This window comes from Labrus mixtus, chromosome 1 (assembly GCF_963584025.1).
Source record: "Labrus mixtus chromosome 1, fLabMix1.1, whole genome shotgun sequence".
In the NCBI taxonomy this organism is placed as follows: Eukaryota; Metazoa; Chordata; class Actinopteri; order Labriformes; family Labridae; genus Labrus; species Labrus mixtus.
In genome coordinates, this window is record NC_083612.1 from 23949522 (window position 1) to 23964074 (window position 14553).

The 14553-nt window shown below is 42.9% G+C and overlaps 1 protein-coding gene across 1 annotated transcript in view; it reads left to right on the plus strand.

Moving 5' to 3' along the window:
• fto (FTO alpha-ketoglutarate dependent dioxygenase) overlaps positions 1-14148 on the plus strand; it is a 116574-nt gene extending 102426 nt beyond the window's left edge. The window contains exons 9-10 of the mRNA XM_061039117.1: positions 11593-11733; positions 12507-14148. Of these exons, the coding sequence (XP_060895100.1) occupies positions 11593-11733; positions 12507-12513 (148 nt within the window). The 3' untranslated portion in view covers positions 12514-14148. The remainder of the gene's footprint in view (positions 1-11592; positions 11734-12506) is intronic.
• The last annotated feature ends 405 nt before the right edge of the window (positions 14149-14553 follow it).

Here is a 14553-nt window from a genome sequence, read left to right on the forward strand (position 1 = left end):
AACCTCCTCTGAGTCATCATCGGCTTTCATGTGTCCGATGTCAGAACAGGTGTGAGGTGGTTGGAAGGTACAATGAACACTGAAAGAAGACACAGAACAAGGGTGGGGCGTAAACTTCCCATGCTTTAATAACAAGTTAGTTTGTCCGTACAAGACACTGCAACATACTTCGGCTTTGTCAATTAGGAAACAGCTTTGTACATGACCGTAATACCAGCTCATCATGTTTTTGTTAGTGGTTTTCTATAGTTGCCTGTCATTTATCATGGCACAAAGCCAGACATGTTAGTGTCTGTTAAACTTGCCCTCTCTCTGATGTGAGACGTGGGTTATTAGCATCAGAAGTTAACAAGTAACACATTTCTCCAGGCTGAGGGCTTCCTGCAAAATATGATAGAATGGGACAGCAGTGTAACAAATATCAATATTTCTATAATTTTAAGACTCAAATGTTAGTTGATTGTACGACTTTCTGATTGCACTGGACTGTGTAGAACATGCAGTTCCTTTTATGTGTAAAGGTTATTTTGATATGTTTTAATTGATGACCATGTCAAGAGCTGTAGTTGTTAGTCGGATTTCATTTGCATGCATGTTTTCTTTTTGTTAACGGGGAGGGTATTAAAGTGCAAGTAGTCAAGAGGTCACAGTAAAATAAAACTAACCCAAATAGATATGGTCATAATATACAGTTTAAGACTATTGTTACTGTTGTGGAATAGCACTCACCTTCTGTATTGTAAGTCTTTATAGACCTTATTGTGATTTTTGTTAACTTTCTCTGCAAAGATTGAAAGAGGAGTCGGTGGTAAAACAGAGGAGATGCAAGCTGCATAATTCAATTCCTGAAATACTTGTTGCGTTATAAACAAAGTGCTCTGTGTTCATCTTAGATTTTTTCATAGCAAAGGCCAACTGCTGGCTTAAGAAAACATAGCTTTTTTTAATTTTTAAATTAGTATTCATTTTTGGTGTGTAGAATTGATGTATTGTTAACTCATTGTATAGGGATTTTATTGTCACATAACTTATGTACTTTTACGTTGTATTATAAAAATTGTAACTTTATTTATATTTTACCTTTAAACACAAGGGTTCTTTTAAAACGCTTTGAGACGGAAGCAAAACCATACGAAAGATCACAAAACTGTAACTTTTATCTTCCTGTGTATGGGAAAGCCCAACTATGGACAAGTGTTCAAATTAACAGAAGCTGTAAACTCTCTGTGCAATACATCAGTTCCATGCTCTGCATTTGAAATTTGTTAGATTGCATTGTCCCTATCAGATAAAATACATTGAAATTCAAATCTCAACCTTCCAGCCCCCTACAGGCTCCGAGGCCCTCGTAGTTATAGTCACTATGCTAGCTACAAATACCACTTACCTGCGACATGAACAGGGAGGACAGGGACTAATTGCAGAGACAAATGTTCCCGACTGAAGCGCTAGCAGTTGTCTGGGCCTGGTCCAGGCCCTGTTTATCTCAACCTCTGTTGGCAGTCATACACACACAACACACGCTCTGCTCTGATTTAACCAGAGGCAAAGCCCTCGCCAACCCCCTCTCCCTCTCATCAAAGATTCATAAAGGCAAGGTTCTCAATGATTTTCTGTCTCTTCCTGTATTCACAGCTTGTTGTCCTCACCCTCCCTGTCTTCTGCCAGTCAGACAGCGGAAGTCAGGCGGAATTACGGCTGAAGTGGCCGCTGGCTCCCAGAGTGTGTGAGTGTGTGTGTGAATATTTGTGTATTTGTGGGGTGTGTGCTTGCACTATTAGGAATGTTGGTGTAGGGCGACACAGGGATAGTACGTGGGCAATAGGGCAAGGGGACAAATGGACAGTGACATGTTGGTGTTGTACTTAAAAGGTAAGGAGAACCCCATACAGAGACGGAGCGACCCCGCCCTCTTCTCTTTTACCTCCTTCCGCCGCTCTTTGTCTTCCGCCCCAACCCCTGAGCCCCGTGTGTCATGGCTGCTTCCAAACTGGAGCTAAAACTAGCTCACTCAGAGCCCCAGTCACCAGGCCCAGGGCACACCATCTGTAGCCCTCCAAGTCCTTCCGTGTGTGCATGTGTGTGTGTGACTTTGTAAGTGTGTGTTTACCTCTTTATTTATGTGTGTGTCCATTTGTGTGCAAGCTTACAAGCATGGCTGTGTGTGTGTGTGTGTGTGTGTGTGTGTGTGTGTGTGTGTGTGTGTGTGTGGATGTGTGTTTGTCTGCGAACCCAAACTGCCTTGCCTCAGCCTGTTAGTCTTGCTTCTTACTGGGCTTAGCCAGATGAGGGCCACTCAGCCCGGATCTAATTCCCTCCGACTCTGGCAGCACTTCACTCCTGGCTCTTTTTTTTTTTTTTTTACTCTCGAGTGTGCATCTGTGACCTTGGCTGACATCAGAGGGGGTTAAATTGTGGACTTGGAGATGCGGCCAGAGCGATTGAGTTGTAAGCTAGTTTTTGGATCGGAGCTTTCTCACAGCCATCTGGGCCTCTATGGGGCTCAGAAAGAGGTTATCCCTCTCTTACTCCCCACAGCTGACCCTGGATCAGCGGTAAGGGCAGAGACTTAAGTAAGAAGCATCCTCACTAGGATGAGGTTGAGCAGAGCTGGGATGTTTGTGGAGACAAAATGTAGAGAGCAAAGTAATAACGAGAGTTGTTGTAATCCCTCTCTTTTTATTATGCCAAGCTTTCCGTGTGGCTTTTGTGCTATGGTTGTTCTTTTGGCATCGATACGAGCGATGCCTTTGCCACTATGGAGTCAATTTGGGGATCTACAAAACCCAGTTCTAGATAGTGCTGGTATTACAGTTACTGCATCAATATTGCCAAACGAAACAATATTAAGTACCTGTTTGACCACAAACTGCTCCTATTTAACACTCTGAGCAACTTTAAGAGTGATTTACACACACAGCTTAAAAAAAAACATGCAACAACTCATCTACATAGGCAGGTACATGAACTCATACACACTCACTCCCACACTATTATACAGCGTTCCCTGGCTTGCTCTGTGCACTCTTTGCATCCTGCTTGGTGCAGTGCCTCAGGGCCTAGCCTGGCTGCTCTTCCAAACAAATTGCTGGCTGTTCACAGCGTTTTAAATGCCGAGGCCCTATAATTACACTATTTACTTAATAGGGTGAAACAAAACTCGTGTTCACACAGCAGGAGCACCAAGTGATGCAGAAGTTAAAAACACCTGGCGGTAAGCGCTCCTCTGGCATGGTTGGGGAGTGTGCACTATATGTACGCATGGATGCATACACATTCACATTACTGTGATATAAACCTATGATTTGCATAAGCCTGGCTAAGAAACTTCACTCAGTTCTGGACTTTTTCTTTTTGTTTATTTACTAGAGGAGAAATCTCATATGCATCCGAGAAAGCGTGGCCGCTGAGGTATTGTATACCCAGCCTGACATTTTCAGGCTGAGTTCATCGTGTTCTGTAAATAGAAAGAGTAATGACAGTTTAGTTGTTGACTTATGGCAGATACTCGAGTGCCACTCCTTTTCCTGTCCATTTAAAGGTTAACTAAATAAAAGAAGCTCGCTGAAATTAGTCTTTCCAAAAGAAATCATGGTAATCACTTTAGTTCTACTGTCTCACGCTGCATGTGCAAAAGTACAGATGCGTGCCCGATTGTGGCAATAGAAGAAAGGTCAGGGGGTTGCTAAAATTTCAGTGATTAGATTGGTGACCTGAAAAAAGAGTTACACCTTGTCTCTGTGCGAGTTGAAGCATGGCTATCTATCTTGTTTTATCAGAAGCATTAACATGTTCGGTGTATGCATTTTCCTATGCATCTTTAGTTTTTTGCTGTATTATTTTAACAAAAAAAAACGTATTAATATTTGATGAAAGTCTTTTCCACCTTGTTTTCTTTATAGTTTTTTAAGTAGAACTTGTGTTGTTTCTTGTCATATCACAACTTCTGCCTGTCCAATAAATGGTGTTTCATGTTTGTGACTGTGGCAGAAGGGTGTGTGGCGAGTTTTGTCGTTGAACATATGTGATCACAACATGACAAGCGTTTCCAACAATGAGTCAACAATTGTTAAAAGGGAACAGGGAAGTGTGTTTTTCTGCTCCCTTTGCTGTTTGCTGTTCTTTCCTGTGAGGCGGTTTGATATACACGTTTCTGACACTTGATATCTGTTGTGCAACAGTTTGAAGCTTCTATCTCACAGTTTAACTATACACAAAAGGCTTCAGAACGTAACACCCCGTCCCCTGGAGCTAGAGAGATGACTTGTAACCGAGCAATTGAAGTTACAATAGACTATAATTAGCTGGGCCAGCTTGACCCCACGATTGTCACCTGAAGACAGGTGGGAATTGTGCCCATGTTGGATCGACCTTATCGTGTGACCGGGGTCAGGTGTCGTCCAATGGTTTGCTTGTATGGCTGTTGAGGCAGGCCTCATCCATCACCAGCTTTATTGCACCATTCAGGTGATGCCCACAAGGCACTGCCGCTCAGACGGGAGGGAGGGAGGGAGGGGGGGCATGTGGTGAGAGGAAGGTCTGAGGGTTAAAAAATGATCGTTTTACAAGAACACTCTGAGAACAAGTTTTCACAGCAACTGTGTGCCATTCCCCTGGAAAACTATGAGTTAGTGCTCCCTGCGCCGCAGTAACCCTCTTCCTGATTCCCTAACAGAAGATTTACAGCCTTCGAACGCAAAGCTGTGAAAAAGAGCAATCACTCGCAGGCTTGTAACCTCTTTACCCTCACCAACGAGTCCTGTTATTGCTCCATTTTCTCTCCTGGGCTTTATAAATAAACAGCGTCATCAGGAAAACCTTCAGTGTCTCCTTGGAACCAACTCTTAATTATTTTAGCCTGTATACATCCAAATGTTTCACTATGGTATTTGGCCACGTGTGGCTCATTTGGAATGATGATGGAGTGGGTTTGGGTTGGTTGTGTTTGAGCTGGGCAACCTTCCCCACTGAGTGTTGTTGTCCTTCGGGTGTTACTGGCTGGGCCCAAATTAAATGTTTGTTTTTTCTTTTCTTTTTTTCCCCCCCCGCTCTTCCTTCAAGCCAGCTGCTTATGTTGGACTAGCCTGTAGCCTGGCACAGGTGGCTAGTAGGCCAAAAGTTGCAGCTACAGTCATTCCAGTATGCCTGGAGCACATACACACGCACACACAAACTCTCCCTCTATCCCTCTTACTTTTCTTTCCCTCAACACTGACACACACAGATCCAGTGCCTAAGGGGGTGATCTGTCTCTCCACCCATTGTCAGAAGAGTAAACGGCCAGGAGGGCCCTATCTGTTTGTCCTTTTCCTGCCTCTATTTTTATTAGGACGTGATTGCATTTGAACAATAGTTGTCTGCTCGTAAATTTTGCGCCGGTGTTGACACTAGGCCACATTCCATCCCATTGCCCGAGGAGGAGAAGGAGCAGGCCAGGGTGTTCGGTAATTTGTTACACTGTTAAGCACCTAATGGACGTCCACCTGGTTTTTGAGAGCAGTAGCTGTACTTCAGGGGCTCGCCTCCTTTGCACTTCCAGACTGCAATAGTGTTTTATTGCCTCCAATTATGAAGGCTATTTAGAGGCTACCTTGCTTTGTGTGTGTTTTTCTCCTACATCTGGTTCACCCTGCTCTAGACGGAGCAGCCAGCCAGACCACATCAAACACTCAGGGTGTGAAGCAGGCAGGGTCTGTGCAGGTATGGCAAACCTTCTCTGTTTGTGCCGTAGGCCCCTGTTAACCCTGCAAACAGTACATGGACTCCGTGCAACTCAGAGTCTGACTTTGAGATGCCAATAATGAAGCTTATTTGTTTCATGTGGTTTAACACCCAGACTGCATCTGGCAAGGGGGACACCTCACAGTGTATGAGCAAGAGGGCTACCCCCCCCAAAGGTACAGAATCATTGTCCCAGCCACAGCAGAGCCGTGGCGGCATGTGTGGGAGAGTGTTGAAAGCACCACAGAGCCCACCTCGACCTCCCCCCCCCCCCCCTTTCTTTTTTTTTTTTGCTAATGCATTTTTGTGTGGTTTCCACAACCATTAATTAAAGGGGAAAAGAGTGCATCAGATGTTAGTTTTATTATCCCAGGCTCCTTAGAGGGAATCAAAATGAAAGGAACATATGTTGGGCATTTGATGACACCCCCCCTCCCTCCTCTCCTTCTCTTTCTGTTTCTGCCTCCAGAATTGCCCACCTCACATACTCACAAAGTGTACAGTCAGCAGCTGTCTGCAGACACAATAGTGTTTGATTGATCCTGAGGAAACGGTTAAGACGCAGCCCTGCCCACGCTTTCTGGCTTTCTGGCTTTCTGGCTGGCTGGCTCACATTCTGCACGACTTTACATTTAGCACTGGATGTGGCTGTGATTGAGATAATGGCAGTTTGGGGATGGTGGGTGGGGATCTGATGCTCTGTTCAGGCTCTAATGAGGACAGCCCTGAGAGTTCACAGGACCCTTTGATTCTTGGGTGGTGCAGTTAGAGATCCAAAGCTTGACTTTTTACAGGTTGGGCCTTGTTTTAAACATCTCCTTGTTATACTTCATGATATCACTAATATCTTGCACAACGCAGCAGATAGATAAGTTTGTAGATAAGAGCGATCCTTCTGTCTCTCTCCCACCCATTATATAACTGCATGACACACAAAGACAGATGTGCTCAATCGCTCATTTCTTACACAACATCACATAGATGCAGAATGTACATGGATAATATACTCCTTTCTTTCTTCTCCCTCCCTTGGACGTGATTGCATGCCTTACCTTCAGGGGCAGGCTGATTTATGAGACACATGCCTGTTTTTTCATGACTTGTTTGATTGCATTCTCAGCTATCGGGCACTCGGGTTGCCAAGACCATAAAAATTCACACCTGCATAGTGTTGCTAGACAGTCATATGAAGCACAGTCAGGTCACGAGGAAGCAGGTGATCTGAGGTATTTCGCTTGCCTTGATCAGCACCGGCATATATAATACAATGCAGAATTGACACTGATTGATTGATGTTTTTGATTGAGATAATACAAAGGGCATGGAACATAACATGAAAAGATTGTTGAGGTCATCCTCAATGACCTACTTGTGAATGTTTTGTTAAATGTTTTGTTATATCGCTTTTCTCTTTTTTTATTAACAAAGGATAATAGCCGCAAATATGTAGTTTATCAAACACAAGATCTTCTCTTGGTTGTACACAAGTATTGTGTTATTTATGAGTAGTAATTATTAGAACCATGATAAAATAAACAGATCATGAGCTATCTTAAGTTACACTTAGAAAAAAATAATATATTGAAAAGCATTTGATATTAATCTATAATACCCTCAAGAACAATTATAGAAATTCTATTTTATTTGTATTTGTTTTTTTATCTTTAGGTGTGTCGGGACTTCGGTTGTGTTTTTAATATGATTATGAGGTCAAAATTGCATAAATTTGGGGCTAAAAATATGACTGAAGATCTGTCGTTTTTTTAAGATCTACCTTTAAATACTTTTGATCATTAAAAAAAATTGAGATTTTATCCTTTGAAAACATGCAGTGTCCAAAAGTCTCAAAACTTTTAGCAAACTTAGTGACAAGTATGAAGCAAGTAAACCAATTCCACACACTACAGCACTTACAGTATAGCCAAAGTAATTTGCAGTGCCCTTCCCTATACGGCACTTGAAGTACATTCAAATTAAAAAACAAGATGCTCAAGAGACAGAACAAAAAAAACACAACAAATAAAAGAGAGAAAACAATACAGGATACAAAACATAAAACACTGCAAAATAGGAAACACTAGATCAAACATGACTGAGTCCTCTTTAAACACCGTTTCAAGTTGGAGTTTAAAATGATCCTAGTCAGGATCCAGTTTGATTTCTATGGTGATATTATCATACAGATTTCTGATTGCAGAATATGCTCAGACATTTTCCACATTGATGCACAAAGAAAAACGTCATTTGGATTTGCTCTCAAATATGACAACTCCTCATCAAGGTTAGAGATAATATCTTAGTAAGCCTCTCTAGATCCCTTACATCATGATTCCACCCGTGTCCTAAGACCATGTCTAGGGTCAGCACATGCTGTCTAGTCCCATGTGGATACAAATGACCTCCTGTAGCAATAATGCAATAAGTGTTGTCTCCTATCTATGTTCCCTGGGTTCTTTTTCACTGGGACTGACACAATCGTGCATTTATCAGTGTAATTGCAAGAGTTGGAAGCACTGATGTTGTCTATTAAGCGGATTTCCATCCTGTAAAGAGCAGAGGGCCTTTTAATGTATGGCCCTGCCTGAGTGTGCTGCTACACAATTACACACGGGCCAGAGATTGAGTGGGCTGATGATGCTGATGATTGGGATGGTTGGTGATGGCAGTGATGATATTGGACCACCCTGCACTCATCTAACAAGCCTTTTAGAGAGAGACGAAGAGTGAAACAACAGAGTAAAACCCAGGTTAATCATTTTATTTACTCGTATTTCTCTCTCTCTCTCCCGCTCTCTTTCCTTTCTTTAACCAAGTGATGGAGCCCGGACTGTGGAGGCGGGGGGGATCGATGGGGAGCGCATTACAGTAAAACGTATTGATTAGGAGACCTGCGAGCAGTGTGTTGGAGATGGTGGAATGATGCAATGCTTAAAGGAATTTATCCTTTGACTTTTACATTAACCTTTTATTGACTGCTTTGCCTGTCCATAATTAACACTCACTTTAGCTAAAGTGGTTAGTTTGAGCGCAAAGGGGGCTCTGGCTCTTATTGCAGCGAGGGCCGTGGATCTCTCGCCCGGCCGTAGTTCAAGTGCACTGTGCTGCGTGAAGGGGAAAAAGCCTCTGTGAAATAGAGGCGATAGAATCCGAGATACCTTTCACATTAGCATACCATTTGAGCAGGGGCCTGCCAGGCTATAAGGTTTCAGGGCAAATTGAAATGAGTGATTGTGTTGCCAATCTCTCTTGACCGAGCGCCAGATGGGATAGTTAGGCCCATATCTGTCTGGGGTTAATCCATTTGAACAGCCTGTTTGTGGACTCACAAACACTGTTAACACACAACACCCACCCCCCCCCCCCGACCCCACCCCGACACACACACCTCTTTGTCTTTGACCTTAACTTTAAGGTGGGCTGTTCTACCATGGGAAAGTCTTTTGGTGAGCCTTGTTTGTACGCCGCTGTGGCTTACACTGAATTTCTAGCGAGAGCCCGGGAGAGCTTAAGGCACCTCGCTTGATATTGACTTTTTGTTTGGTTCCATTTTAGCAGTCAGGAGACGGCACTCTGTGAACAGTGGTAGATTGTGTAAAAGTGTGTGCTGAATTACCTACACTGTATTATCTTTGATAGTCTTCCAGCCTTGATATCTTTTATATCTCTGGTAAACCAGGAGTCCTCTATTTGCAAGCTAATGTTGCAAGATCCCTTGTCAGATAAATGCAGCGGCTCTGTTGAAGGCGTCAGGTCAGGTTTTTACGGTATGTAGCCTTTCAGTATGAGTCGAGACAGCAGAAAAAGAGGCCAGTGTTTTCTTTCATAGCTATACTGCATGAATACTTAATCAGACCAAATCAAAGGCCTGGGTTCCCTCAGCCTATGGTGTCCTTAAGCTGATGTCAGCAGAACCCCACTGTGTGTGTGTGTCAGTGTGTGCTGTCTGGGTCAGTTTGCTCTCACTCTCTCTCTCTTACTCTCTCTCTCTCTCTCGCTCACTTCTTCGATATGTATGCCAGCCATGTCCTCCTCCTCCTCCTCTGAAGTGGCGCTTCCTTTAATTCGCACCCTAAATAAATGATGAGAACATTTAAACACACGGCTCGTCGCAAAGCCCCAAGGTCGCCTAATCGTATTATTTATGAAGTGATGTGCTACATAATGGTACTTAGTGCATGTTAACAGATGCTATTATCAGGCCCTGATCCAGAGCACAGAAGATATATTGGAACAGTGAATGTTAATGCTGCTCCTCACCACCGTAATGCAGCAGCTCTTTAAAGGGCTAACCGCACCAAAATGCAGCACTTAGGCCCAGAGCCAGGCGGACATTAAGTGGCTCCAGTGAAAATATATAACCACAAATTGTGGCAGCCCCCGGCTGTCCCCTGACAACTTAAACATCCCCTCATCTCATCCATAACTGACCCCCATATTTGTCTCTCCAGCCCTCAGTGTCCCCTCCGTTCCCCCCTGTAGTCCCTGGCCACAAGGTGGTGGTGGTCCTGTTTGTGTGTGTGTTTCCGGGATGTTTGAGGTTCACGGTTGTGGGGATGGGGTAGAGGGATACGATAGGATAGACCCTGGCATGATGACTGAGTGGGGAGTATAACTGGCCTTGTGGCTCGAGAATGAAATTCTTAGGACAACACACACACACACACACTTGACACACACCACACAAATGCCAACCTCCACCCCTCCCTCCTGCACCTCCAGGTCAGGGGTCGCTCTCATCTGTCAAGAGGCAGAGGGAGGGCAGATTTACAATGACAGCAGAGAGGAACACCAAGTCACCGCAGTAAATATTTACACTGCTCTGACAAAAGATGTGGCTGAGGTCTGTGGGGGTTCCAAACAAGGAAGAAATTACAGCTAACCCTGGATTATTAATCATAAAAAAAAAATCACAGTGACATGAAAGGGCTGGATTTGTCACCGTACTGTCACGATTGCAACAACAGAGAGTGATGTTCTTGCGGAAGCATCCTGCTGTGTGTGCGTCTCTGTGTATTAAATGAAAGGGGCATTAATCATGATATCATAATGATATCATGCTGTCTCATCAGCCTGAAACAGATTCTGCCATTTATTGCCTTGAAAACACTTTCCTGACACATCACTTTCTCCAAATCTCTCAGTTCCATTTAGCTCAATGGGCTTTACTAGTTCAGAGGTTTAAACCAGAAAATGATGTACAAATGACGTACAATTTAACTATAAACTATCAATAACATACATAGAGAAAGGAGATCTCTCTGAAGTATATGATGTGTAAACCTCTCCATGTATCCTTAGTACAAACAGATTCACTTCATCTCTTGTATCCGGGCAGTGGTAATTGGGCCCAGTATTATTAGTAGTCATAAAAAGCAGCGGAAACACACAAGCCGACGGCCTCCTGGTCAAACACACAGCACCCACTGCGTGTTTAAAGACGAGTCAGCAAAACACACAAACACACATCATTTACTTAACAACTTGATATTACTGGGGCTTACCCCTTTAAAGCTTTCAACAGTCAATCCTGGAAGAGCAGATAGTAAAGTTTCTGTTTAAAAATGAGTGTTGGAGACTTTTTACACCCTCTACATTTGAATTTACAGTTGGGTGAAAAAAAAAAAAAGACAACACTTTGATATAATGAGAATAAAGTTCTGAGAGATTAGCTTGATAGTATTTGGATTGGTTATAGCAGTGAGAGACCTTCACTCAAGCATAAGTCTCATCCAAAGAATAAAAACCACAGGTCAAAATTTAGTCCGTGACCTGAGACACGTGTCCTAATACTGATGAGTGTCTACCAGTTGTTTTCTAAATTGGAGGGAGGAGTTAATGGGTGCGCTTGTTTCCTGTGTCCTGTTGCCTCAGGTGCCACTCCAGTCTGGCCCAGACATTACCCCCTGAGGAAGCCCCAGTGGACCGGCCTTTCTGGGGTGTGGATGACCCCGGCATGCCACTACCCTTTGATTTGGCCGACATCATCAACAGAGTGGAGTTACTGCTCTGGAGGTGAGCTCAGGATGTTGACAAGTGGTTTGACAAATGTTTTGAACATGTTAAGTTCATGCAGCACACACCTATTCACAGGTGGATCGTTCATTACTTCATGGGATTATTGAACTATGCCAGTTTTCTTCTGACTATCCTTACAGACCATTGTGTGAACAGTCCAATAGAAAATGTAGAAACTATTTAGCATGTTGTGAGTAACAAGAATGCCAAAAAAAGCTGGCCAAAGAAATAGGCAAACTAAAATCTCAAGTAAAATTTCTTGAAAGATTAATGTGAAGTAATTCGTCAGCTTCTTCTTTTTTCTTATATCACTTTTTAACTTGTGGAGCTGCTCAGAAAACAAGCTCAAGGCACCCAAAAAAGGATTGTCCTGACCTTAAAGGAAGTCATGACAAGCTGTAGTCTGTATTTCTACATAAAGGAAACACCGGCTGTCAAACACACTTTATGTTTGCAGTCAGAAGTTTTGATATTTTGGAATGGCCATTATAATTCACTTCATTGTGAAGTTAGTCAGTGTCTGTCTTCCTCTCGGTCATTCACAATAAAGTATTCAACCTATGCAGGCTTTAAGTAAATTAAACAGCTTGAGAATCAAGTCTCACAATGGCAAATCCAAAAATAATCAGCATCTCTTTTAGCCTTTACAATCCCATCTTAACCCTCACAGGAGGCCTCATTTCCAGTTTTAACCATTTCAGGATAAAGATTCAAATGCTGTTGTTGTTTTTTTTAAACCAGTAACAGTTTCTTGTTTTCTTTTACACCAGGATGTGAAGGGTGTCAAGAGGTATTAAGAAAGAGACAAAAAAAATACCCCACCAGCTTTTTTTCAAATGCTCCCACATCATCCGAGGGACAGACCACTGAGCAGTCCTCCGTTGTGATCCTACCAAGATTGATTTGCTTTTGATTTGGGGCATCTGCATCTCCACTTACTCCACCCTCCACTACCCCAGATGATGTCCTTGGCATCTAAGCCTGCTACACCTTGGATCTGGCTTGAAGAAAAAACCAGAGCACCACAATATTACCACAATAGTGCTTCAGTAACATGCTAACAATGCTAGCAGCGCTTAATGACATGCTACTAGTGACACAATGGTCTAACGAAAAAAAACACAAGTGGAACCGGCATTTCAGTGTTAGCATACATGTGTAACTATTTATTATTTCTGTGTATTCTGTTAGATAACCATGTAACCCAGATATGCTTTCATCAATGTATGGACTCTTTTCTCAGTAGTCACAGTACAGTACATACACATGCTTTCTATTTGTCACATAGTGTTATTATACAGTATGGAATGATAAAGTGCTCACACAGCGTTGCATTTACTTTTGTATAGTAAACCCCTTAATTGTCTTCAAAGGTTGAACGAGCCTGAAGAAACCAAAGAAAGATTATGAAGAAAGTTATGAATGTCACCCAACGAAGAACATGAAGAATGTGCTTTTTAAGGTTTAAGCTGCAATGGTGTGTGTGTGTGTGTGTGTGTGTGTGTGTGTGTGTGTGTGTGTGTGTGTGTGTGTGTGTGTGTGTGTGTGTGTGTGTGTGTGTGTGTGTGTGTGTGTGTGTGTGTGTGTGTGTGTGTGTGTGTGTGTGTGTGTGTGTGTGTGTGTGTGTGTGTGTGTGTGTGTGTTCACTAGCCATGTGAATATACATGTCAGTTGTCTATTTGTGTGTTTGTGTTTGTGCACGTTCACTCTCCCACTTGTCTACATGAAGGCGTGTGTGTATGAATGTGATAGTGTGTGTGTGAGAGCCTGTAGGCAGCCTGCCAGTTGTTTGTTCTTGAAGATACGCATATGGAGAAACAGAGAGTAGCAGCGGGGCCCCCTCTGCCTCTGCTCTGATGAAAGACAGCACTGATAGAATGACCCGGAACACAACCGCCGTTTCTCATAATTACAGCTGTTCAATCGCTTTTAATTACTCTTAAAGTGTGTAGAGCACCATATTCCTCTGTAATGCTGCAGGCCATCCGAGAAAGAGAGAGAGGGAGAGAGTGAGCGAAACATCCGGAGCTTCTGACAAAATCCACTTTCAAAAAAAAGCTCAGAAGGGTGGAAAAGGGGGCCGACGTCAAAGCAGCGTATCAGCCCTCCTCATTTGATTCCTTTATCTAGTTCATGATGAAGTAGAGACGCTGTTTACTATTAAAAATGCAGAATGCACTCCTTTTTTTACTTCTGAAGTTTTTTCCAAGATGTTAATAGTTGCCAAATGCTCTTCTTCTTGCTTCTTTTTTTTGCTGCGCCTCTGTTGTTTGTTGTTGTCAGAGAGATTTGTTTGTAGATCGGCAGTAATGTTGACTTGTTTGAATCACTCTGTGCTCCCTGCGCCACAGCTTGTCTGTCTGAAGCAATAGGAATGGCAGTAAATAAAAAAACAAGTGTTTTATTCAATGACCTGCAGTGCTCTTTCTTCTGTTTGTTTTGTCAATTTTTATAAAATTCCTGGTGAAAAACCCACATATGACAGGTACAAACATATCTTCAAGCATGTTTTGTATTCCATTTTAAATCTACTATGATTGCATCTTATATCTGAAGCTAATCTTAAATGTAAGCATGCATCTCTTTAATCGTCCACTGTGGTGAAAGTGAGTTACTGCGCTGTGAAGTAACCTCTCCCTCTGTATTCCTCAAGATAACAGCATTCAGAAAGATGCTTACTTTAGGGGAGTACTTCACTGGGATGAATATCAGGTACTGTATCACTAGTGCTTACATGCACACATGCAGATGTGTGAGTTGCTGTGTGAACCTGAGGGGTCAGGATTACTGTATCAGGTTTGACAGTGTTGATCTAGA